The 26,321-nt window shown below is 37.8% G+C and overlaps 2 protein-coding genes across 2 annotated transcripts; one reads left to right on the plus strand and one right to left on the minus strand.

The window, feature by feature from the left end:
• Positions 1–5,601: 5,601 nt before the first annotated feature.
• On the minus strand, positions 5,602–8,810 carry nme2a (NME/NM23 nucleoside diphosphate kinase 2a). Its single transcript, XM_066704767.1, has 5 exons — positions 8,685–8,810; positions 7,472–7,598; positions 6,394–6,495; positions 6,194–6,306; positions 5,602–5,863 (listed from the first exon to the last, which is right to left on the minus strand). The coding sequence occupies exons 1-5, from the start codon at positions 8,789–8,791 to the stop codon at positions 5,746–5,748; spliced, it is 567 nt and encodes a 188-aa protein (XP_066560864.1). The 5' UTR covers positions 8,792–8,810; the 3' UTR covers positions 5,602–5,745.
• Positions 8,811–9,374: 564 nt separating this feature from the next.
• Positions 9,375–23,872, plus strand: utp18 (UTP18 small subunit processome component). The gene is made up of 14 exons (XM_066704766.1): positions 9,375–9,880; positions 10,830–10,963; positions 11,064–11,159; positions 11,334–11,416; positions 12,001–12,107; positions 12,402–12,527; positions 12,634–12,808; positions 14,230–14,330; positions 14,976–15,066; positions 15,651–15,774; positions 21,266–21,440; positions 22,317–22,459; positions 22,599–22,646; positions 23,768–23,872. Exons 1-13 carry the CDS (start codon positions 9,656–9,658, stop codon positions 22,621–22,623), a joined length of 1,605 nt encoding a protein of 534 aa, XP_066560863.1. The 5' UTR covers positions 9,375–9,655; the 3' UTR covers positions 22,624–22,646; positions 23,768–23,872.
• The last annotated feature ends 2,449 nt before the right edge of the window (positions 23,873–26,321 follow it).

Genomic DNA, 26,321 nt, shown 5'->3' on the forward strand with positions numbered 1-26,321 from the left:
TGTAGCCTGTTGCGTTCAAAGTTATCAGTATTTAGATTATACACAGAGCATCTTAAGTAAAGGGTACAAAGGAACCTTTTTGTTAGTTTTTGGCCTAGAATCAGTGTTCATAGAAGTATTACGAACATTGAAAAAACAGTATTTGACATTAAACTTAAATGTCTTTCTTGTCTTTGGCACAACAGATATTTTTGGGGACAATGTTTGATTTACTTATTTTTATTTTTACACACAATTTGGAAACAGTGATTCTTGGCCAAGCAGAGGTTCCTTTTAATTTTAATGAGAATGCTTTTTTTCCCCCTTGTGTGTTGGCTTTTGAAGGATTTTATATATATAGTGTGTATATATATATATATATATATATATATATATATATATATATATATATATATATATATATATAATGTGTATATGTATATATATATATGTATATGTATATGTGTATATATATATGTATATGTATATGTGTATGTATATATATATATATGTATATATATATATATATATATATGTGTGTGTATATATATATATATATATTAAAAAAACAAATAGTACTGCACAATGGAAGAGTGATGTATAGGTTTTTGTAAGCCAGCAGTTTGTTCCTTATCTTGTGTTGGGAGAGGGTGGATTGGGGTGGGTGGGGCTATGTTGTGACAGACCCATTCCCTGACTTTGGTCGATGGTTCTACTGTTTCTATTTTACAAAATTCAAAACTTATTTTTTGATGTTCAATTCTGTAAGGGGATACATGGGCACACAATTCAACTGAAATGGAAATATGCATTTAATGCATTCGCTTGCATAAGTGAAGAACAGTTCGGTTTTCAGATGGCATAGATTTCACTTTCAGCAGAGCAATAATGAGTCTATAACATCCTACCAAATACACTTTCAGCAAAAACATTTGGTTGTGCGGCATAACATATTAATTCATCAGCATTTAGTTAATGCCTTGAAATCTTGACAGGCATTATTATGAAATTAAACAAACCACCAAACAAAAGCAAAGGTTTGCTTCAGTTTAATTTATTTAACAATGCTTACACACCCTCATCAGGACTATTACACAATTTTATCACTGAATTTCAACCATTACAATTCAAATGGTACAATATGGAAAGCTGAGGAAGCGAACATTAAAGATAAACAACCTCAGTCACCTTCAGGTGGACATCAAGTATTTGAGACCAAATGGTTGACTTTAATTTTTGGTATGACAATTTAGTTTTAAAGTCAAACTTAGCTGCTAACTGGGCTGCTGATGCAGTTTGGTTTTATTTTGTATTTATTTGTATTTTTTAATCAGACTTAAAATAATTAATGCACAAATCCATAGCATCAATGTAGTTTTTTTTTGTTTCAGCAAATCTTTTTCTGTTGACAATTGAGGTCTGTCTTTTTTTTCCCTTCTCTAAAGAAAAAAAAACTACTTTTATTACCTTAAAAAATTTGTGAAAAATCTAAATGTACAGAGGTTTGAAATAAACCAAATGCAGTTCCAAACTGCAAAAGGGAGCCCAATAACCTGAACTGAACTCTTTGCTTACGCAGCTAGTCTTTAGTAATGTGCAACTTCTGTTCTTTGAATACTAACACGGGTCTCTTTTATTTTTCTGATGTGAATCCCCTTTTCCTCAGTCTTTGTATTATGGTGCTATATATTTGATATACTGATAATCATTTATATCTGGGGAATGATTTTCAGAAACTGTGATTATAGGGGGGAAAATTTAAGTTCTCTTCCGTGCTCTTGTATTTTGGATACAAACAAAAAAGAAGAAAAATCCTTTGTAGAAAATAAATTTAAAAATATTAAAAAATAAATTGCCCTTGTGGTATTCATGGGGCAAGAGCGACATATGGGGTTTGTACATCCTTTTCTGTAAGAGTTTTGATATATTGTGTCTGTACAGGTTGTTTTCTTTCCTTTCATTTTAATGGTAAGTTGTGCAGTGAATGAGGGGTTTTTGCCTTTCTCTGAATATGTATATAAAAAAATAAGGTGAAAAAAACTTTTAAGAATATGTTGATTGCTTATTTTTGTTATTTTTTTTGTTTGGTTTGTTTTGTTTTGTTTTTTACAAACCTTGCAAACATTTTCAGCATGGATGTGAAAAAGCATTAAAATTATAACTTTGTGTAAAAGAAGAAAATAATTCACTAAAGAAATTTTTTACACTGAATAAAATAATTATACAAACGCAAGTGTTGTATGTCTTATTGAACTTGTTGTTGGATAATATTCTTTGTAGCAGTTTTAGCATCTGTACGAGTTAGTTTTCAACAGATTGCAGCACTGATACATGGATTGATTTAGATATTTTGACATAGGGTAATAGAAATTTTACCCTGGCTTGCTTTTTGCTGTATTTTGAATGTGTAAACAATTGTCTTGGGGGACAAAATTGATTAGATACTATTAAAAACTTGGTTTTCCCTTCAGTTTTGCCTTCAGCAAGTGAAATGCTGATGCTGGTCATTGCAGAACATTCCATTTCACCTTAAAAAAAAGTCTTGGGTTGCTTTCGCAGTATGCTTCGGGTCATTGTCCATCTGCACTGTGAAGTGCCGTCCAATGAGTTTTGAAGCATTTGGCTGAATCTGAGCAGATAACAGCCCTAAACACTTCAGAATTCATCCTGCTGCTTTTGTCAGCAGTCACATCATCAATAAATACAAGGGAACCAGTTCCATTGGCAGCCATACATGCCCATGCCATAACATGCTTCATGGTATGCTTCGGATCATCAGCAGTTCCTTCCCTTCTCCATACTCTTCTCTTCCCATCATTCTGGTACAAGTTGATCTTTGTCTCATCTGTCCATAGGATGTTGCTCCAGAACTGTACAGGGTTCTTTAGATGTTTTTTGGCAAACTCTAGTCTTCCTGTTTCCTGTTTACATCTTGTGGTAAACTCTGTATTTACTCTGGTGAAGTGTTCTCTTGATTGTTGACTTTGACACAAATACACCTACCTCCTGGAGGGTGGTCTTGATCTGGCCAACTGTTGTGAAGGGGTTTTTCTTCACCAGGGAAAGAATTCTTCTGTCATCCACCACAGTTGTTTTCCATGCTCTTCTGAGCCTTTAGGTGTCTGAGATCACCAGTGCGTTCTTTCTTTTTAAGAATGTACCAAATAATTAATTTGGCCACACCTAATGTTTTGCTATCTCTCTAATTGGTTTGTTTTGATTTCTAAGCCAAAACTGAAGGCAACACAACCCAAGAACAAGCAGGAACTAAAGACAGCTGCAGTGCAGGCCTGGCAGAGCATCACCAGGGAAGAAACCCAGCATCTGCTGATGTCTATGGGTTCCAGACTTCAGGCAGTCATTGACTGCAAAGGATTTGCAACCAAGTATTGAAACTCACAATTTAATTCATGATTATATTTGTTCAAATACTTTTGAGCCAAAATGATGACAATTGTCACTGTCCAAATATGTATGGACCTAACTGTATATAAGCATGTTTGTCCTGTAGTTTATTTTATTTATTTATTCACATTTTCCTGCTGTCCATCACATCAGATTCTTACTTAAGTTGTCCTGTTCTTTCAAGTGTACACTCATTTTAATGCTTTTCACTCAGCCCCATTGTTTTCAACCTGCTGGCGGGTTGAGATATATCTATTAATAACACTGGCATTATTATAGAAACATATTTTATATAACTGGAAACTAGAGACTTAGGACTTTCAAATGACTTAGTGACTTGCAAAGTAGGGGAAACATTTGCTTGGGTTCTAGAAATGCTATTTTTTATACATAAAAAATAAATGATCATAACTCCTTCAGTTTTTATAAATTTTTCAGTTTGTTTTAAAAGTTGTATTTTGACTAGTAGTTTAAGGGATTCATTCATAATTATGCTATTATTTATCTTGGAAAGAAAGTTGGTAGTGTTGCAATATAGTGTGTCTAATCATGATCAATGCAGAAACTGATTTGATTATTATTAAAAAAACAACAACTTGGTAGTACTGTAATATAGTTTGTCTAATCATGATCAACTATGTAGAATATTATAGTACAGGTTGTCTAGTTTATTTTGATAGGTGACGCATACCTGCACTCCCTATGTCCATATTAAACACTTGCACGTCTGAGAAGTCCAACCAGGCGAGTGTAAAGTGTTAATTTTTATTCATGTGAACAAAAAACAGCTCATTTGATCAGATGTGCTATTGGAATACTTTTACTGGCATTTTAGTTCTTTTACAAGACCGTAGCACTGGCTCCACTACAAACTTTGTAATCTGGACCATCTGTCATCAGACCTTTTTTTTTTTTTAAAGGAAGGACAGTGTGATGTGTCAGGTTATAGATTATATCCTGAAATGCAAACTTTGTAATTCTCTTTAAAAAAAATTAAGTATTGTGACAACAAATTTTAAAGTTTCTCCCATTTAAACATTTCCTATAAATTGTATCACCCCAATTCACATTTTTATCAAATTGAACCTACATTTAGTTTAAAGCTCAATTCATACAGTCCTTTCAGTTTAGAGGCAACCCCACTCAGTCCTCTAAACATGTACTGGGACTGCAGTCCCACATAGTATACATAAGTGACTGACCTGCTCGTACAAGATGCATGTCCCCCCACCAAGGTTTTTAAATGGGTTTTTGTAATCTGTTGCACTGGTGTTCTCTTGGAACATAATCTCCCACTCCCAAACACTGACATCCATTTAAGGATGGCAGCTAGGGGTGCACAATTGTGGGAAAATTCAAAGGTAGAAACTTTCCATGGGAATATATGGGAATGATCATGAATAAAATGGAAATTGAGGGGTTATTTGTATAGGCTGTATTTACCATGTCGTATGCAAACATTTTCTTAGTATAAGCAGACATAATTGCAAACCCTTCTGACACACAAATTAGCAAAGAGTTGGGGAAAAAAAAAAAAAAAAAGTAAAATGAGTGTAACTAAAGCAAAGCTGATTTAACAATTGACATTGAAGGCAGTGACCATATTTCACCTGAAATTTCCACTGAAAAAGTACTAAACTTTGCATGCATCCAAGCTATACCAGCACATTCCAGATTTTAGCATGACTTTGTAGGTGGGAAAGCTTGTATGGCTGTAGGTGTGCATTTCTCGGTTAATGGATTGCAGTTGAAAGCTTGAGGTTTGAATGGCTGGGTTATTCTAGGCCACTGGTTTCCAACCCTGCTCCTGGAGAGCCCCAATCCATAGCTATAGGTTACCCTAAAATCACCAATTTCTGAATACTGTGGACAGTTACAAGTTCCCATTTGCTAGTTAATGGAAATAGTTCACAATATATTCACCTCACTAATTGAATCAATTTACCTGAAAGCATGTCATGCTTGGCTCAGACAGTGCAGTAGTGGCTCATTTCACACAGGACTTCCTTCTGGAGGTCCAGGACTGAATATTCACTTTCTAATCTTGCAGTGGTGAAGTCAGAGCCTCCAATTCCCCAATTGAGCTGCTGGTCCACACAGGAGTGTCATTCTGGCATTAAATCAATGCTTACATTGTAAGTCAACATGTTTAAACATCCAACTGTGTAAAAATGTAACTTAAGATTAGTCTTGAATGAGTAACAATGGAACTCAGACTGGGTTTTATCATTTTATTAAGTGCTTTGCATTCAGAAGACTGACAGTACAAACTTTGCTCCCAGGTCTACATCCACTGGAATGAAAGGACACAGAAGGAAAGAGGACAGGCAGGGAGGGTGAGGAAACCGCTAAACTAGAGATTTATTCGTAGATCCAGTCGTGAGCAGGGCTCTTGTAGGAAACCAACTCCTCGGGTTTGAACCACAGGCTGATCTCGGTGTTGGCGCTTTCCACAGAGTCACTGCCGTGAATGATGTTTCTGAAACGACAAGAGACATGGTCAAGATGGGCCCAGCGCAACACCTCTATATTGAGAGATTAGAATTCAATTACCCAACATCTTAACACTTCTATTTTGCACATCAAAATCAGGAACCATAATATGCAAGAATTTAAGATCACGGGAGCTTATGCTTCATCACCATTAAGAAATGCATTAAAGCGATTCAAACCCAGCTTCAGCAAACATTTAATAAACCCCAAAATGACAGTCGTGCATTAAAAGCTACCAGGTTCGCCAGTAGCTTTAAACTACTCTACCTTTACAACCACAGATCAGAACTCTAGTAAACGTGCACCATGTTCTCACCTTCCAACCTGAATGCAGAAATCACCGCGGATGGTGCCAGGCTTTGAAGCAGCGGGGTCAGTCTCGCCCAGCATTACTCTGCCAGTCTTCACTACTTTAAGGCCTTCCCACACCTAAAATTAAAAGGAGAATTTAGCTTGGTTTAAATTTTAAAAAGACAAAAGGCCCATCAAGAGTTATTTTGACTTGGTCATATTTACCATGGCAACAACAGGTCCAGAGTTCATGTACTTGACCAGTCCAGCGTAGAATGGTCTGTCCTTCAGGTCAATGTAGTGCTGTTTCAAGAGATCTTCAGATGCCTGTACACAAGAATTGAATTCAATTAATCCCATTAAAAATAAAAAATAATTTGAGGTGCAGTTTCACTCAATTGGAAGCATTTCTTCAGACACGTCTACTATATGCTTTGAGATTCTCATCAGGATTGATTGGTAAAAATAAAGAACAGTTGAAGTCATTTGGATTGCACATTTAAAGAGTGGCGTGGCATTTAACACACAGGCCTCAAGGAAGTACCCACAATACACTGGTTTAAAAATAAATCCAATCTGGGTGTTCCGTTCTATTCCTTGTCGGTCTGACAGCACTATATCAGGAAGTGCAAGCCACTTGTCCAGCAAGGCAATCAACCATAACACTTCTAAACAGGGAGTAGCCAAAAATAGACTACATTTACCAGGCTGGGAACCCTTAATCTCAGTTAAAACCAAACCAGGTTACCCCTATTCTTCCAATAAAAACATCCTTTGGAAAAGCACAATGAACATTAAAAACTGAACTATGGCATTGCTTTACATTATGAAGTATTGCCCGATCTTGTAGATCAAGCCTAGTACTGGTATTGCGGTTTCTAAAACTACAGCCACAATACTCCAGATTAACAGTAACCAAGTTTTAAAAACGTGACCATGGCACAATTGCAAATAAACACATGTTAAAAGCTATAGTTAAGCACAGTGTGGGATGGAGCATTTCTGGTTGGAGAGATTATAGGGATACAAAAGCAGTTACGAAAATGGCAGATGGATAAATATGGGCATGTAAGCCTTGTTTAATGGACAAAAGTGGAGGGGGGGGGTAGGTAGGTTCATAATATCACATCAGAAGGATTGGCTACTATTTCACTCCAGAGAAGTCAAAGGTTTAGAGAAGCCAGGCAGTCCAGTCAGAAATCAGTTATTTTAAGCCTCTTAAGCCCAAGCACAGATTTATCCAGACATAAGCATGCGGGTGGAAGAGGGGAGAGGGGGGGGCGGCAAAAGCAACAATACATACGTGCAGCATTTTCATTGCCACGAGTTTGAAGCCTTTCTGCTCAAAACGCTTGATGATTTCTCCAACAAGGCCTCTCTGCACGCCGTCGGGCTTGACCGCGATGAAGGTGCGCTCCTCGGCCATGGTGCTGAAACACAAAGACACGGGTATATACCAGCTGGACTTGAATCCGACTGCAAAAACACATGCACCAGGGGCTGAATCCTTACATTTCGAGTTGCCCCGGAGGAACACTTGGAAATCGTGGTCTGAATAACGCCCCCACCCCCATTGCGCAGACGGAGAGTCTCCGAGGCAGCCAGCCGGCCTGCGACTCGTTTGTATCCGGGCAGGGAGACGGGGCCGGCGGGTTATGTAATGCCGGTTACCTTAAGGTAAAAGTCCTCAATCCCTGCTATGCGAGTCCATTGCCGGCTCTGACAGACGGGCACCCGCAAGGCTCAGTCCGCCCCGCTCCCATAGTGGACGGCCGCGCAGAAGCTCATTCAAGCCGGGCAGGTGGTTATTATATTGCTGTAAAGACTGCAGATCTGCCATTACGAATGAAACGCGTCCGGTCCAGGACACATGGTTAGGTTTGATGTGGACCCAGAGACGGGACGAGTAGTTAACTGTCCACTTCATATCGCAAATCAGACTGGAACTGCCGCAGCGGGAAAAGCAGCTGGACGATGCAAGCGGCCATTCAATGAACGGGTCTTGTGCGCACATGCCAGCACAGAGAGTCATCGGAAACTGTAGCGGTGGCAAAATGAACTTGCAATCCTGTAGTCGGCCATATTTGATCTTCGCTGTGGTGGCTTGCTGTGCCACATGGCCCTATTCATTATGTCGCCCATACGCGACATAAAGATCACTGGTGCACAAAGACATCTGGGATTTGCACACCGCGCATTTCGGTTTCTAAACGTTTTATACAGAATACAGAGACGCCACCCAAGCTTGAAAGACGTGTTGGCCCGAGTGTGGAGTGATCAGTCACTTTACCGGTAGCTATTGTACTCCGATCGCAAATTGCACGCATGTGGAGAAAAGATTTCCAAAACCCGGATTCATTCTAGCCTACTTAACATCAGCATCGGGTTTGATCAGTGGCAGAGGTTTGATTTTCACAAAAATAAAGACAACACCCAAGTACTCGAATTTGTTCCAATTAGTATATACACATTAAAGGTAGAATCCAAGACCAATAAAATATATATTATAGCGGTACCTTGAAAGTAGAGCGTTGGGAGACTGACAGCGAAATGCGAGGCTAAGCGCTACACCCTGTGACAGCCAACGAGGAAGTGCGCCGGCACAGCGCCGCTTTATACACATTGAGTGGGCGGGGCCTAGAGTACGTACTAAAAATACGCGACTGCGACAGTGTGATCGCCATTTTGGCTCAATCTCTGCTGTGTTTCTAACTAATTCACTTCAAATGTGTTTGAGCCAAAATGGCATCAGTAGCATACGAATGCCATTGAATTGAACGTGAGTCCGGCAACAGGAAGCGGGATTGAACCATCAGTGTAAGGGGGCGAACGTTTCTAGCAATTATGTATTATTTCCTGGCAGACTTTATTTAATTAGTTTCCTGTAGCATACATTCATAACAACGTATATTAATAGAAAATATGTACGTGTTGCCTTTTTGTTATGGTGATCATTTTGAAGAGTACTTTGGTAAAACCATACAGCAAAAAGGAGGAGACACCCAAGTAAAATGCATAAGGAAACCGGTTTGTTTTTATATAAACAATGTATTGAGGTATGAATTGTGAAATGTCACTAAAATAGTCTACATTTTCACAAACTATTTTCTAAAGTAATGCATTATGATATATGTATTTTACAACTTTCATCGGTAATTTTACTCCCCCACACACACGGAATGGCCATCAGAGTTGAAAGGTTACGTTACCGGAAGTTCGTATTTTCTCCATGTGGGGGAAATGTGTTTGCGTTTCATGTGTGTTAACAACACGTTTTGTGCAATTTAACGCTATTAAAATCGATTTTCACTAGTTGTACAACATTCGCTTTTAACATTGTTTTAGGACTTTACGTGGAATATTGGGTTGAGAAGCTACTAGTGCCAAATCCCAGTTAGTTTGAGGCAGTTGGTCTCTCGATTTTTTCGATTTCTCAGTATTTCACTAAAACTGTTTTAATTAGTATTATTGAAACATATTTAATAGTATGGATAAGACCGACAAGAAATCCCCGAAAGCGAAGAAAAGGACAGTGGACCTTAACAGCCCCGAGGCAGAAGGCGGTCAGTTTCGACGAGAAGAAGCCAAAAGACTGAAGCACCTCCGCAGGGTGACCGTCCTGGGCGAGAAGGAGGAGGCCGAGAAGTTGCTGGAGGAGCTGGTTTTCGGTGCCGAGGACGACCTGGTGGAGAAACTCAAAGGGACAGCGGAGGTAAACACCTTGCAACTCAAGTACCAGTGTTACCTTTCACCACTTTCATTTCCCTTTATTAATTATGTATCACCAGCAGATCTAATACTTTCCGTACGGCCTGCAGGGTATATCATTTCTCAGAAGTCTGGATCTAAACATCACCATAATACAACGCAAATGAAACACTGAACGTCTTGTGGTAATGAATGGTTTGGGGGGCTTATACGTGTCGTCCGCACCCCCCCACACAGCTAAAACTGATGTATACATGTTATTGCAAGAACAAACGCATGAGGTGTTGTGCAGAGTTGAAACAGATGTAAATGGAAGCGTCAGGGCCCTGCTGGAACTGTGACACTGTATACCTACATTCATGTGTTAGACAGTTATCTCATGATTGACTTGATTGTACAGTGTGCTACTTGCCTCAGTGCTATCATGATCACAACAGTGCTTACCAGATTACAGTAATCTGCAGGAGGTGAGAGCTGCCAGGTTTATAACCAGACCGGTAGTCTCTGGGACCGAGATCTAATGACCTTCCACTTTTAGGAGTGGTCTCTGAAATGGACTTGAATTTCAGTACATGAAGCTATTCATTAATAAGAAATAAGAAAGCCTAACATTTTTGAATAAGACTTTTGTGGACTACTGAATTTGGAATTGTAATGCACAATATGTAAGAAATGCCCTTTCCCCAACTGTGGCATCCTGATATTGATAGTCTTGTGCTCACTATGCACTGTTTTGCAAATTAGTCTAGTTAGTGATGCATTCTTATTTTATGTCGATCTTGGGTTAATTTAAAAATGGTTTGTTTTGGAGTGCAATACGTAAGTGCATACCGCACCTTGTAAGGTAAGGTTTTAGAGGTGCTTCTGTTTTTTTGTCTTTAACAGCGAATAAGCCTCACCACACCACCAAGCACCCTTTCAATATGTGGTGTCTGTGCTGTTTGTTTCCATAGACAGGTACTGCTGTGAGTGGTAACCTGCTGGATGATGACTCCAGCGATTCGGAGGTGGAGAATGAAGCCCGGCTGCAAGTCAGACCTCCTCGGAAGGCAGCCTGGGAGGATGAGGATGACCAACTGGAGGAAGAGTAAGTGTGTCTGTCTGAGGCACCCTTTGTTGAGGAGAAATGCGAGGTGTACCTGCTTTTGCTGAAAAGTAGCCTCAAACCTTACCGTTTCTCTTGTCAGTGTGGACATGACTCACAGGTTCCGGAGAGAGTTTGTAAAGAGCGACGCGGAGAAGAAGCTTCCAAAGCAGAAGCTGCAACAGAGGCTGAGAGACCAGTAAGTTCATCCATTTCCACTGTCTTCAGTGTCGCGCTCTTCCTTTGAAGTCTATATAGATCATGTGAATCATAGGCCTATTCTAAAGCTCTTTTACAATTTATTTGCATGCTTATAACCATACAAAATATGACTTTCATCTTCCCAACACCAATGTGTTTTATTTACTTGCAGATTCCAGCGAGCTATGGGAGGCACACCATCATGGGCAGAGAAAAGCTTGAAAAAGAAGAAAGATAAGAAACGTGGAAAAGATGGTAGGGACGGTGATTGAATCCATGAGTGAATAAAGTGCAGAATTATATAGTAATATTTGTCACAAATAGGGATTGATTACCATACACACACAAGCAGTTTCTTTAATGGTTACACTTGTGTTACTGCAAATTATAAAATGGCTGTATTTGTACTACTTCAGTGAGGTTTCTTTACACTTTTTTTGCTATCATAAACCTCATTAATGTAGGCATCTCAGATATTAATCCCTGTTAAAAGTAGTCTTTTGAATTGGTTGCCAAGAATTGCTGCAGGATGATTCACTTGACAGCAGGTGATCATAATATTGATGCTTACAAGACATCATAGTGTAACACTGATTCCAGGGTGGGCAGCAGTTCAAATATAACCTTTGCAAAATGTGTTCAAAAAGAGCATGAGCACTTCCTGTGATCTTAACCTCAGTCATCACAAAAGGATTATGAATGTTTTATGAGAATAACCTGGGAACTTGAACACTACATTAATGAAATACTGTATGCACTCGTGTATGTATAAACAAACCAATTTGACATTGTTTTGCTATATATGTTCATTCAAGTTTTAATTGTCTTTTTTTTTTAAGTTGACAGTCAAGATGATGATGATGATGATGATGATGAAGACAATCTAATGCACAAGACTGGCAACTTTGTAGCCTCTTCAGAGTCTCTCCCTAAAGGAATCATACAGGTAAACCTTTTCAGAAATTTTGAGATATTAATCCATATCTTTCATCTAACTGAACCTCTGCTTTCCAGCTTCAAATGCTGCCATAGTATACTGAGTATGAAGACTCCCAGTGTGTCTTTTTTAGGATAGTGTTTAACAAGTGTTTGAGACATTGGAGTGGCATACCTGATTTAAGACCCTAGAAGGAGTATAGAAGTTTCCCATTAAAATAAATGATGGCAATTGCAGAGTGGGGGGCACAGAGTAGACTAATACTAATACTAAGTCCCTTGGTGCTTCCACTTCCCTCTGCAGATGAAGAACTGCTTGAATGCCAACAATGACCGGACGTCAGATGCCAGGCTGACGACGGTTCAGTTCCATCCCTCAGCCCAGGTTGTGATGACGGCAGGAGTAGATCAGTCCATTTCCCTCTTCCAGGTACTGCCGCCGGTGAAAACAGACAGTCTTTGTATTCCTGCGTTTCTTCTGCGCTACACCTCATCTCTGTTGTCTGTCTTTCTTTCGCTTTAATCTTGACTCAAAGGTTGACGGGAAGACCAACCCCAAGATCCAGAGTATTCATTTGGAGCGGTTTCCAGTCCACAAAGCCCGCTTCAGCGCAGATGGAGAACAGGTCATTGCCACCAGTTTTCACAACAGGCTCTTCTACGTTTATGACATGATGGCGGGGAAAGTAATCCCTGTATACAAAGTCAGAGGTAAGGACTGTGCATGAATATCTCTGTAACACACACACACACCATTAGCCTAGAAGCCTATACTCAGTGTTTCACTCTTTGCTTGTGAAGAGTGAGTTTATGTCCCCATTGCATCCTTGCCTTCCATAAGCCAGCAGATGGTTCAACTGAGAATGTCAAATGACTACACAGCAGCATGCAATGGTACCGCAGAGCCCAATAATGCAGTGTTTGCTTCCTCTTAAAATGTTGAATTCTTTTGTATTTTATTGATCCAGGTTTTGTTTGTTTTTGTTAATACCATTTCTCAGCCATAAGGTTCAGCCCACACCAAGAAATGTATTTGCACTTCTGTCCTTGCGATGATAGCCCAAGACACAAGTTAAATGTCCTATATCTATGATCCTTTTAGTGTTTAAATTGAATTAAGGGGTGAATGGGAATAACGGTAGTCTCAATATCATTAGTGTGAATAAAACACTTTAATGCCATTCCCTTCTGTATTCTCTAATGATGATCTAATGATCTAACAGCGAACTCTTGTATACTTCCATGCATGTTTTCATACAGTGAGAAGATTGATGTTCATTCAGTAACCTGTCGGCAAAACTTAATATAAATAAATATAATTGAGGACTATTGCAAAATACGAGGCGTTCAAGAAAAATGTTCCGATCCAAGCTCGGTTTGGTTCTGCTTCCTACAAGAAGTAAATGGCCAATCAGCCAAATGCAGGAAGTATCCAAACAAGATATTGCAAACAGCTGGGGGCTCTACAAGGTCGCTTCAGTTTATACTAATGATCAATACATAATAACTGTGTGAATTAATAAATAATAATAATACAGTATAACTGAGTTTGTGTTTAATTTCAGCTCCACAAAAAATGCATTTATTATTTTATTTATTTAATATTAACTTCTTGATATGGACAGGGGCTCTAGTTGAATGAATAAAAAAGGGCAAAAAACTAAGATTTCAGGAGTTCAGTCAACTATTATGTTTTATGTGGCCAACAGTGTGTGACAGGGTGAGGTGTGTGCCTACAAGGTGCCGTGGCGCACACGCTGTGCTGAAAGCGTTGTATAATGACATGAGTGAGAGTGAGAGTGTGAGAGAGTGAGAAGCGCCATGAGAAAAGTTTGAGTGAGTGAGCTTGTTTTGTATTTACTTTTTTTTTTTTTTTTTTTCATATTGCATATTTTTCCTATTTATATGCTTATGAAATAAATTGTCATTAAGCCTGGGTGCCCCGGGGACCCCGTGTTTATACATTTTAAACTCAGAAAACCCGGGCCTGGAATTTTCTCCTGGTTTTGGAAACGCTATTTGCAAGTTTGCACATAACGTTAATGCAGATGAGAGAGAATTATTTTCATGTAACATGTTTGCAGTATGTCTTAATTTGGTCTGATCTTGAATCCCTGTTTCCTTTGCTTTAGGTCTAGATGAGAGAAAAGTGAAAGAATTTGAAGTGTCTCCAGATGGTTCATTTCTGCTGCTAACTGGGACCTCGGGCTATCTCCATTTACTGACCATGAAGGTCAGTCTGACGCCGTTTTTGAACACAGCTGTTGTAAAATTGCTGTAGTGTATGCAGTATAAAGAGTACTATTGATAAAAAGGACTGGTAATAATATTTTATTTCTCATGAGTTACCAGTTTGTGCTGTTTTGCAAGTTAATTTCCAAAATGTCCTCCACGAAATGATACTGGAAGAAGTTTTATCAACTGACTCTAATGAGGCTTCACAGGTTTTTGAGAATAATTACTATATACTAATGTTTTATACATTACTTGATTGTGCAGAAGAGACAGTTTTTTGTTGCACTGGTGTCTCATACCATCATTTCCCATTTAAAGCTTATTGCCTGCACATCTCTGGAAAGAACTCCTATAGACTTATGCAGTAACCTAAATAAGACACATTATACTAACACATTTAACATTTATACATTTAACAGTCCAACTGTGAAAACATTTATGATGCAAAATATCCCATAGGAAAGCAACAATAATTACTTGGAGGTGTTTAGTATTACTGAGATGCAAACTTCAGGAAATTATTAATCTTTCTGATGGATCAGATATTGCAATGATTGCCCCACAGACCACTTTCATTTTATCTTCAAACATCAGAATCAGCTGAGGTCAGGACTATGGGATTAATATGTATTGAACCTTCTAGACAAAGGAACTGGTGCGGAGTATGAAGATAAATGGGGATGTTGCTGGAGCTGTGTTTTCCCCTGATGGCAGCAAAGTCTACACCAGTTCTGGTAAGGCCCTCTGGAAAAACTGAACTTTAGAAACTGAACTATTAATGATAAAATGTTATCTATTTGAAATACTGTTTAAAAAAGACAATTATAATTATCTGCTTATTTTAATATAGCTAATAAAGACAGTTTAATAAGCAATATATGTACATTGTTTGATGAACACTGATTCTACGTATTCTAAGCCATAAAGATGCCAGGTTGAACTAATTGAGTTATGAAAAGGGGTCTTAATTAATGGAGCAACTCTCCATGCTTATACACCCCTGTCCAAAATTAACCGTAATTTTGACAGATTTCTGTGTGATGAATCACTGATCAACTATTGCATTAATAAATAAGTATAGTTTAATCAGTGATTAACACTGATCACTCCTTGACATTCTTTCAAGGGAAGGGTGGTAATACTTTTTGACATGACATTGTTCTTTTCTGCAAATTTTATGATTTAGCTACCTGGTTCACCATAAATATTGAATAACATTAAATAAAAGGGAAGCAGCTGAGTGCTGTTGTTATTTTTTGCTCTTATTTCCTGGTGCTGTCACCATTTTGTACTTGATGAATGCGTCTTCTCTACTCAGATGAAGGAGAGGTGTTCATTTGGGATGTTAAGAGCAGCAAATGTGTACACAAGTTCATGGATGATGGCTGCATCAAAGGAACATGTATAGCAGTGTCTAGAAATGGACAGTATCTAGCTTGTGGGTAAGTATTCTTGGAGCATAAACGATTTCTAGCCTCTAGAAAAACACAAAGATTTCCAAAACTGAGCTAATTTTGTTTTTTTGACATGGTGATGGTGTCTTAGCTTTTTGGTTTACAAATGCAGTGTTTTCTTATGCACTTGTGTTATGAAGTGTAAATTTCATCGATGTTCCCCAAGAGGCTCTCATGCATTTGAAAAACTACCTGTACAGCACACTGAGCAGTCCTTGGGTTAACGCATGTTACGAGTGCACTTGCTTGTCAGGGAAAACCTATTATTATATTTTCTTCACAGTGCTGAGTGATGTATATCAGAGTAATATATATATATATATATATATATATATATATTTCTGCTCTCATCAGGTGTCAGTGTGAAACCTTATGCAAGTCCTCTAGGAAATTATATTTTTAGCCATGTTTAGCTTCCTTGGATTTAATGCAATGGATAGCTGTTGCTGCTAATCTGAGCCCCATGATAATCTATCTAAGCACCCACAAAAGGGAAAAGTAAGGTAAATCGTCTCTCCCTTGGCAGTGAGCCATTTCATTGGCATCATTTGCTTTTATCGTGTGTCGCTGCCGTGTCTTCTAAAGCATTTAGCGCTTTACCTTCATTCTTCGCATACAAATTTAAGTATTATCACCCGTCCCGTTTGCATTAAGATATTCTTTCCACTCTATTTTAGCAAATTTACCATTGCACGTTATCTGCTGTGCTTTTCAAAATAGATTGTGATTTGCCATTTGCTTTCCCAGCTTTTTGAGAGCTAATCGTGTAGTGTGTCTGGTGAGATAAGGAACTGGTGTCAGTCAGACTACATCACACTTGAGCATTTTCAAGTTGCAAGCCAAAAACGGATAATAAAAAGGGGGTAGATAATCCTTTCCTAATCTTCCCACCCATTAGTTGGACTGTACTCCACATTCTATTTTTATCAGAGCTTACAGTAAGGATTAGATGTCATTGGCTTGAACTTGTGTTTTTAAAGTGGTTTTATATGTGTGTTTTGTTTGATTGTTTTTAATTGCCTGCTACTCTGTATATTTGCATCTGGTAACTGCTGTACTCGCTCATACATTATTGGGCGAAGTGGTGAGGTGGGAATAATGTGGCAGATGGTCTTAAAGTCGAGGTTTGATTTCAGCCGCCTGAAGTAAAATAATTTAACAGCCCTGCTTGACACTGTTGAACACCTTTACACATTTAATAGCACGGCAAGTTCTTCCTCATCCAGTTTGCAAGAATACTGGGAAAAAGTGAGAACAGTTGTCAGTTAAAGTAACTGTTTGAATTGCTAATTGGTAGAATACCTAGTGTCTCTTAAGTGTGTCTGTTCATTGTGGTGAGTGTGGCAGTATTAAATGGAAAAAGCGCCCATATCTAAGATTCACAATTGTGTCTGAGAATGAAAGTGCTGTGATCCAGACAGTAGGGAAAATATGCACAAGATGAGTGAGAAGCCTTTTAATGTCTGTTAATCGGCAAGTCTTTAAAATGTGATGTTTCGGAAATCAAATCTTGGGGAAACAGTACTTATCAGAATTTAATCAATCCTCTAAATCTTGGATGAAAAGGAATGAAAATTATTCTGAATGAGCTAAACCTAAAGGGGGAGTTTTTTAAATTTATATTTCTGTGCATATCTGTGGTGGTAGAAATGTATTTAGCATTAAAATATTATGTAAAAAACTTCTCCGCTCTGTCTCCTTATGTATACTTGGTGGCTCAGGGGAATATGCCTTTCTTTGTCAAAACAATAGAAAGGGAATTAAGGAGAGAGAAATAAAAAGCAACAGCCCTTATTTCTGCTTATTGATCCACATATATCAACATCATCACCAAAATCATTCGTTCCTCCCTCAATTATGACCAGGTACATCTTGCAATTCTTATACTTAATGGAAAATGACCTCAATCACCATCCAACAGGTCCATTTTCTGGGATTGATTTTTGCACTGGACATCTGCTTTCTGATACAGGGCTTTGGGGTGTCTTTACATTGTTGACTAAGGACCTAATGAGGACGTTTCAGTATAAATCCATAAAGAATATTTTTAAAGTTTTCCATTTCTTTTAATTTCTTGAAAGCGGTTTTGTGTTTCTTCCAAAAGCCTGTACATCGGTATTTCTGAACTAATATTACATTTCTGAATTGGGACTTCAATTGTCATCTTACACAGAAGTGAATATGCCCCCGTCACAGCGGGCCTTTTTTCTCCCACAAGGAACTGTTTTTTGATGAGCTTAGAAACTCCTAATGCGGTCGCCAGTGCATCTCCTTGCGACATATTGTTTTGACTTTGAGGAGACAAGGGTACTGCACTCAACAGTTTAAGTCTTTCCTTGCTCGTCTCCGGCAAAAATAGATTGAGACATCTCCCTTTGAGCGGCGAGGAACAAAGAGCGAGCGCCTAATGAATGCAATGTTAAGATCTTCGTACTCCCCTTAATTTTAAATTTAGATCTGAAATGCAGACAAACCACTAGAAATATGAGCGAACACTTAGGCAGCACAAGAATACCTAGCCAAGAGGGAATTGTGAATAAAAATTGTCTGTATTTGGTGAGAATCCGTTCCAGCAGAAGGCATTCATTTGGTGCATTGGGATATTATTATTAATAGATCATGAAGATGCAGTCTTGGAGAATTTGAAAAGGATTATTACCACATCAAAGCCAATCCTCTCGTGTTCTTCACTGTCATTGACGTTTAATATATTTATTTATTATGAATGTAATTTATATTGCTCTGTTTGCCTTATTTCACTAGCTAGAAAATTGCACTACATTGGGAAGGATTATTTACATTAAATAACTTTACCAGTTCTTCCACAAGATTGACTTTTACATGTTTTACTCCCCCAAGTGTACAGTTTTTGAGCTTGATTAACTAGTGTGGATGTAACACAAGTGCCGCCATGAAAAGATGATTGCAAAGGCTTGTCGTTTATTCCTCACAGGTCTGGTCTTTGTGTAGGACTGTCTGTAATTTCGAAAAGGCCTTGACTATAAAGATTGTGTTAGAACAGTTTTACAAGAAGTATAAAAAGTAAAAACAGGTCCATATACTCGCTTCAGTGTGATTCACTTTCTTCCGCGGTTGAAATGGTACAATCAAGTGAATGAATACACTCGGGGTGGCACAGCGAAATGTTTTAAGTTATAAACAAACCATCAGTAAAACTCAAAAGTACTGGCTCTCAAATACAGTTGCACCCCCCCAAAGAAATGTATTTCAACTGACATTTTCTGACTAACTTCCTGCTCCACACAACATGAAGTCCTCCTGAAGACCATTCTTGTGAAAACACATTCTGCACTCGTTCATTTATTAGCTTGCAGAAACACTTATCTAACTTCAGGTTCATTTGGTCCAAATTGGCCCATTATCACACATCAAGGGAAAGGATTCAGCACGGAAAATAGCACCTTTACCAAATTGTACCGTTTCTTAAGCAACCAAAATAGAAAAATGTCTAATTTCTTTCCTTCTTTTCCACCTTATCAGATGATAGCCTTTTTTCGGCAAATTAGAACGTAGCATGCAGACCCGTATAGGCCAAAAATTGATTTCTGATTACCTCTACTATACCTCTGTATTGTGTGTAAAGCCTGGGACACACCCGCGCGTTGCGGCACGCCACTTCAAACTTGATGCGCCACGGACAGTGCCACACCAGCGCATCTCCATAGCGTCAAAAGGCAGAGATTACAGAGCTATATTTTACAGTTAAAAGTAAAAATAAATGTCAGTATTTTGGGAAGACCCAACTGAATCATCAACAGATGAGGAGGAGGAGGAGGGGGAACAATGTAGGCTACTAACAATATGTGCTAGGCAGCTTTGTGCAAATTATTGATTGTGAAATATTTATAATCTTGTTGATTGCTGAAACATATAATTTTCTATACATCATATATTAATTATCATTATTTTATTAGCAGATTTGCATCATCGGCTCAGCAAGTTTCTAACTTTCCTGTGGAATTCAAATCTTGATCATGTTGCAGACTCTGGTCTTTGGATCTGTGCCTTGATCAGTCACCTTTTTGATCATGATGCTAATTCTGTTGCATTAGTGTAAGGCAGTGTAGTGTTGAACAGCTTGTTTTCTGCATTGATGTGCAGCTGTAATAGACGGAGCCATTTCAAAGCACTTTCACGTTGCAAACGATGTTATATTTTAGTTTTATGCAATTTGTTTTACATCTGGTTATTTATGTTTTATAATTGTATAAGACCCCGTTCACACTTGTAAGGCGACCCTGGGCCACCTCAAATTTAGTCCAGCTTTTTTTCTGACCGCGTTCACAGTTGAGTTTTTAGGAGTCCTAACTGTGTTCACATATGCAGCTGAAAAGGATTAAATTGATATTGTTTTAATGCAAAATTCTGATAAGTGAATAAAGTTACCTGGTCCTGTTCACAATTTCACAATGCATTTTAGACCTGAAAATTGCACACTGTTAAATATCAGACCTCAATCATACTTAGTAGAAGAAGAAAAACAATCGCAAGTTTACCAGCTACACATACTTTTATTTTAATTGTTCGAATAGTTTGAACTGTTTACATTATAACTCATTACTTGGCCTACACTTTTTTTTTTTTTTCTAAGATGTGTGCTACCGAAATGTATCGGTACATTTAAGGCTATAGATCGGTATGACATTTGAACAATATAGAGTCAGTACTGTTTGTCTTGTGCAGTCGTGTAAGCTTTTTTTGTTGCCTGTATTTACGTCTGTGTTGGCAAGAAGCAGCGTCTCCTTTGACTCAGACACGCAGTCTCTGGAGGCGTGGCTTGAGTTGCATCACACGCTGACACTTTCCACCCGGCCCGTTCATATTCACATTTATGCCGCCTGTAGGCCGGTTCAAAAGATTTAGGCCGGGTCAAGAACCTTGACTAGATTTCACCCATCCCAAGGCTGCTTTAAAACTATGACCCCGTTCACATATGAGTTAAGGCGGCCCTGGGCCTAAATCTCAAATGTGAACGGGGTCCAAGTCTGCTTAGATATGTGCATACCGAGTTCTATACCAGTTTACTGCGTAAAGATTATTTTATTATTCTTTTAAATGTTTATGTGCGCTTGTTTTGAAAAAAATACGAAAAAAAAAAAATTCAATGTAAATGCAACCTTTCTGCACTGAAACTATTAAGTTTTATCCAACTCCTTGTTTTTCATTTTCATCATACAGCTATTAATAATCAATAAATAACTGGTGTGTCTGCGTCCATAGACATCCATTATATTAAAAATTGACGCGATGCAGTGGGTGTCCTAAAGAGGTTACGTAATTGTGAAGTCTGCATAGAATGTATACTTGAGTGAGGCAACTAAATGGTTGATGAATTAGCAGAATAAATGGTGTATGTATTGAGACCGCATGTAAACCTCTGCCTGTCATTGAATGAAAATGTAGGTGTGTGTTTGTTTGTTGTTTTTTTGTTGACTCTTGTTTACCCTTCTTTCTCCAGCTCCAACTCCGGGGTGGTGAACATCTACTCGCAAGAAGGTTTCTTTAAGGAATCAAATCCCAAACCAGTTAAAGCCTTAATGAATCTGGTGACGTCAGCCACTTCACTGTCCTTTAACCCCACCACAGAAATACTAGCCATAGCGTCCAGTTTAGAAGATGAGGCCATCAAACTGGTAAGTTAAAATGTAGGCCAGCACTTTTAAGCCTTTCATTGTGTTCTGGATTTATATAATGTGAAAAAGAACTTGATATGAATTGTTTTTTCACAGGCTATGGTTATCAGTAAACTAACAATTGTTTAACTTATGTTTAATACTACCAGATGTGCTTTGACTGCAACTCCAGAAAATCCGAGAATGGTGCCTTTACCAAAGTTTGAATATTCGTAATGAGCAAAAAATAAATACCTTGTCAGTATAGAGGAGACTGTACAGGAGTAAAGTATGCAAGCAGGTGTATGTCAAAATCTGTGTCTTCAAAAGCAATCATTTCAGCTTTAACATCCATCTTCAGTTTATTGCTGCCATTAGCAATATGCTTTCTGGGATTCATATCATGTAGTAGGTGATATCCTACAGAAAAGAAAATGTCTCCTTTGAAGGAGAGAAAAATAAGCCTTTAGTGAACTGAAATTAGCTTGTCAGCTCTAAATATATAATGTATGCTCTGAAATCACCTGTAATGTTTCATACACTTTAGGGATGACTTGTGTGTTGCAACCTTTTCAATAAAGAAAGACTAAACTTTGAAGTTGTCAGTTACTTTTTCTGCCAATTAAGACATCAGCAAAATACACAAAAGCGTCATAGTAAGTTGCAGAGGTGTTATCGTGTTCAGAGACAATATGATGTTAGCAAAGCTTTGTTGTACCTCGCCTACTTTGTAAACAGTAGGTGGAAGTCTGATTGGCTCAAGTTGTGTTGTCAATGTAAAAGGTAAACTAGCAATCGTATATATTCCTAATGTTGTGTTCATGTTCTAAATACACTTGCTATGTGATAAATTTAAAAAACTTTTTTATTTTGTCTTTCAAAATTTGTTTATTTCAGGTTCACATACCCAGCTTCACTGTCTTTTCTAACTTCCCTGTGTTCCGGAGGAAGACCGTTTTCCTGCCACAGTGTATGGACTTCTCTCCGAGGAGCGGCTTTTTCTCGGTGGCAAACAATAAAGGCAGAGCACTTTTGTACAGGTAAGAGAAATTGAGCATGCAGTAATTAGAGCTGGCATTTTATTGTGCTATCCTGGATTATGTTTTCAAAGTGACATTTTTGTGTTGGGCAAATTGAATAAATGAATATTTTAATTTACTTTTGATCTGTTTTGTCTAGGCTAAAACATTATCCAGACTTTTGAAGACATTCTATGTTTTTCTGCATGTAAGTATCACGTTTTTTGGACCAGTTCTACATTGAAATACAATTGCGGGATTTGTTTATATATAGGCGTACTTCACTACTCTACTACTTTTTGTTTTTTTTGTTTGTCAGATTATTTTGAACAAGGTTTAATTTTCAAATGTAATGCAAAAGGCATTTTAATCTACTCCTCATAAAATATAATCTACATTTTAAATGCATGGACTTATACATGTGTAAATCACTGATAGGAATTGTATGCTTTGGAAAAAAGCTTTATAATGCTGGCTGTGAGAAAAATTGCTTCAGGAATAATGATAATTTATTTTGAAGGAGCTGGCAATTAAAAAATCATTGCTTGTTAAGTTTATAGTAATACGTTTTCAGTGTTCTATATTATTTAATCTTCATATGCACTGTCTTTTCAAATGACAATTAAGAGCTGAGGTTTTGCCGACACCAACTGATTAATTGGAACAGGAATCCTTGGCATATGTTTCTGAAATGAATAAATCAATTTCATCTATGCACGAGGTTAAACTGTTCTCATTTAAATTTCTCATTTTCTGGCAGACACACATTTTGTTCTTGCTTTCTATCGACACAGAAGTGTTCCTTCTGCTAGTAATAAGCATAGGCATGTTCGTTTGAGTGCATAATATCCACATTTTTATTTATAGTTGTGGGGAAAATTCGTTTTTTATTTATTTTTAAGTCTCGGCATTAAACATCATTGATACTTTTTTGCTAAAATAATGAAAACCAACATTCTTCTTTCCTGCTATTTATTTATTTCTTGATGCTCCATATTTGAATAAGCCTAACTATGATTGATAGCTTCTGTATCGATTTAAAATGTCTTGAATATTTTCAGAGGATTGCCATCAGGCAGGCAAAGCTCAGTGTTCTGTTGTACGACTCCTCACAGCTCTTGCACTGCTGGCTGCACATCTCCAATGATATTTTAGTCTGTAGCCACAGTGTGTCACTGTAACATAAGGTAGAAACATTAGTGCTGAAGAGGAGAACAGTTTTTGTTGTTGCATTATTAATTTACATTTCCTGTAGTAGCGTAGAAACACTTAAGAGAACCGAAAAGTGACCTGAAACATTTTTTTCCTTTTTCTCATTGAATCTTTCAGATTGCGCAGATTTCTCGCCACACTCGATTGGGTTATTTGCCCTTTGTTTTCGCTCCAATCCTCTGTGATGGTTTGTATTACTAATAAAACATTTTTAAAAATGCACTTGTTTTTCAGTGTGAAATCAATTTCTTTATTCACATTTCACTAGGAACATTGTCATCTATCAGTTTTAATCACAAACACATACACATAGTGGCTATTGGAACCATTACCCCACGTCAGACTTTTTCACTTTTTGTTGTTACTAACCTAATCAAATCTTTGAGAAGCAAGAGAATTTGAATGTGAAACAACAGTTAATGAAAAGTAAAAAAGCTGAAATGTTAAATAAGTATTGTCAATACTTGGTAGAGCCTCCTTACAGCTCTGAATCTTCTTGGGAAAGTCTGTACCAGGTTTGCACATCTTAATATCCAATATTCGCCCATTCTTCTTGGCAAAATTGGCACGCTCTGTGAAGTTGGATGGGGATCGTTGGTGGACAGCAATCCTTCATATTAGTTTTCATATTGGTTTATTTGTTTTGAAACCACTAGCCAACTGTGGGACTTTATAGAGAGAGATGTATTTAACCCGAAACCAAATTACACCATTCAACGTATTGTTTGGATTCTGAAGGCAACCGGTTGCACCTGAGCATATCTTAATGAAGGTTGTGTTATTCAAAATAATAAAAATCCCATTTAAGGCTATAACTTTTTTTTTTTTTTTTTTGTTCAAGGGGGAGTTTGTGTGTATGTACACACCAATTTATTTATACATGCATATTTCTACTGCAAAGTCCAGCAATTATGCTTCATTTTACCTACGCTTCTTTGTTTGCTCTTGAGATTATGTAAAGCTTAAAAAGACCTGTTTGTTTCCCTTCGTCCTTGAAATGCGGTTGCATCAGAGCAATGAAAAATTAAATGCAAAATACCTTTTAAGTAAGAAAACATTGACAGCAAATCTAATACATTCATTTGGATTGTAAATCATATAAAAACAAAAATCATGCTTTTATAAATTGCACTGCAAAAAGCCTTTTACTGCATGGCTGAAAGGGGAGTAAAACAATATATATTTATATTGATTGGTCATACTTGTCTTAAATTGGGTAAAGCACTGCAGTGCTTAAATGTATTTAAAATGGCAAATCATATTAATTTACAGTTGTTCATGCAGTGAGTAATTCCTTTTGCCCTTTGTGAGAAATCTGTTTCCTGAGATAAACGAGACCAGGCTTTATGTACAAGACCTAACATCTTAATGGCTTGCTCGATCCAGCCAGGTGTGCCTTATGTTTTCCCACATTCAAACCACATACCTGACGCAACACAAATACACATTTTGTAGGCACATAATCTTGTTTATTTTTTTTTGCTAAATCAACCAGAAAATTTATGGATTTTGCCCATGGATTCAATTTCAAACGGTTTCTGGAGAACAATCGTCGACCATAACCGACAAAATTATACAACATGATGAAAATAAATCTTAAATATGCAGACTCAAAAGCATGAAATGAGCAAGTATCTTCTCTGGCAGTTATGTTTTTAAAGCCACAACAATGAAAAGCGAAAATACAAAGCAACTAAAATAATGTTTCCTTGTGAACATATGTATCGTATTGAAGTGCAGATCACTAACGATCACTTATGTCAGGTGGCAGGCAGCCTGGTTTCTTCACTTCTTCCTTGACCTCATCAAGTGGCTTTTCATTTCAGACTCTTGGGAAGTTAAACATAAGACCACCACTTCTGACACACTTTAAAAACTTTCCAACCTTTTGACTCATCGTTGAACCCTGGATCTGTCTTTTACATCACAAAAGCTGGAAAATAGCACGAGCGGACAGGGATTGGAAGTGATGTGTTTGAAATGGCTTGTAATAAAGCTTTCAAAGGCCTGCTACAATTTCTTTCCTTTTTCATGGCAGGTTAACGACTACCTTTCACAGCAAGCACCTGTTGACTTGGTGATTGGCTAAGTTGGATAAGGATTTATCAGTCTTTTCCTCCATTTGTGATCTCTAGTCTTTGTGATTTGTCATTCCTATTATAAATGTGTGCCGGTCGATGCTAAGCTGAAGTTTTTAAATGAGGGTTATCGTTAAGCTAAGCACATTTACAAGAGAGCTTTCATATATTCTCATCTTCCACTCAGGAAAGCATTTATAATTTTTGGAACTTCAGATGGGTCCCTACGTTTAGGGAATTATTTTTCTACTAACAGGATTTGTATGGTATGTGTTTGGCATTGAAGTTCCTCGTTTTCATTGGGGAATGCTTGAACGAGTGCCATGAGTTGTTATTTGTTTTAGATGGTGTTTAGATTTTATGCACAGGTCAAATTTGAATCAAAACATTAAAGAAGAAAAAAAATATAGAGAGAGAAATACTTGTGTATATATACTTACTGGCTGCTGCAGAAAAGAGGCCAAATGAAGCTAAGTGGCATTATTCAAAGAGGCGAAAGTGCTGCTGCATTCAATTAAGTGTTCGCGATTGGCAATTTGAACGTACAGGGTGACCCAAAATCTGTGACGATCTAGCACAAGTTGCCTTGGCAA

This window comes from Amia ocellicauda, chromosome 5 (assembly GCF_036373705.1).
Source record: "Amia ocellicauda isolate fAmiCal2 chromosome 5, fAmiCal2.hap1, whole genome shotgun sequence".
NCBI classification, from domain to species: domain Eukaryota; kingdom Metazoa; phylum Chordata; class Actinopteri; order Amiiformes; family Amiidae; genus Amia; species Amia ocellicauda.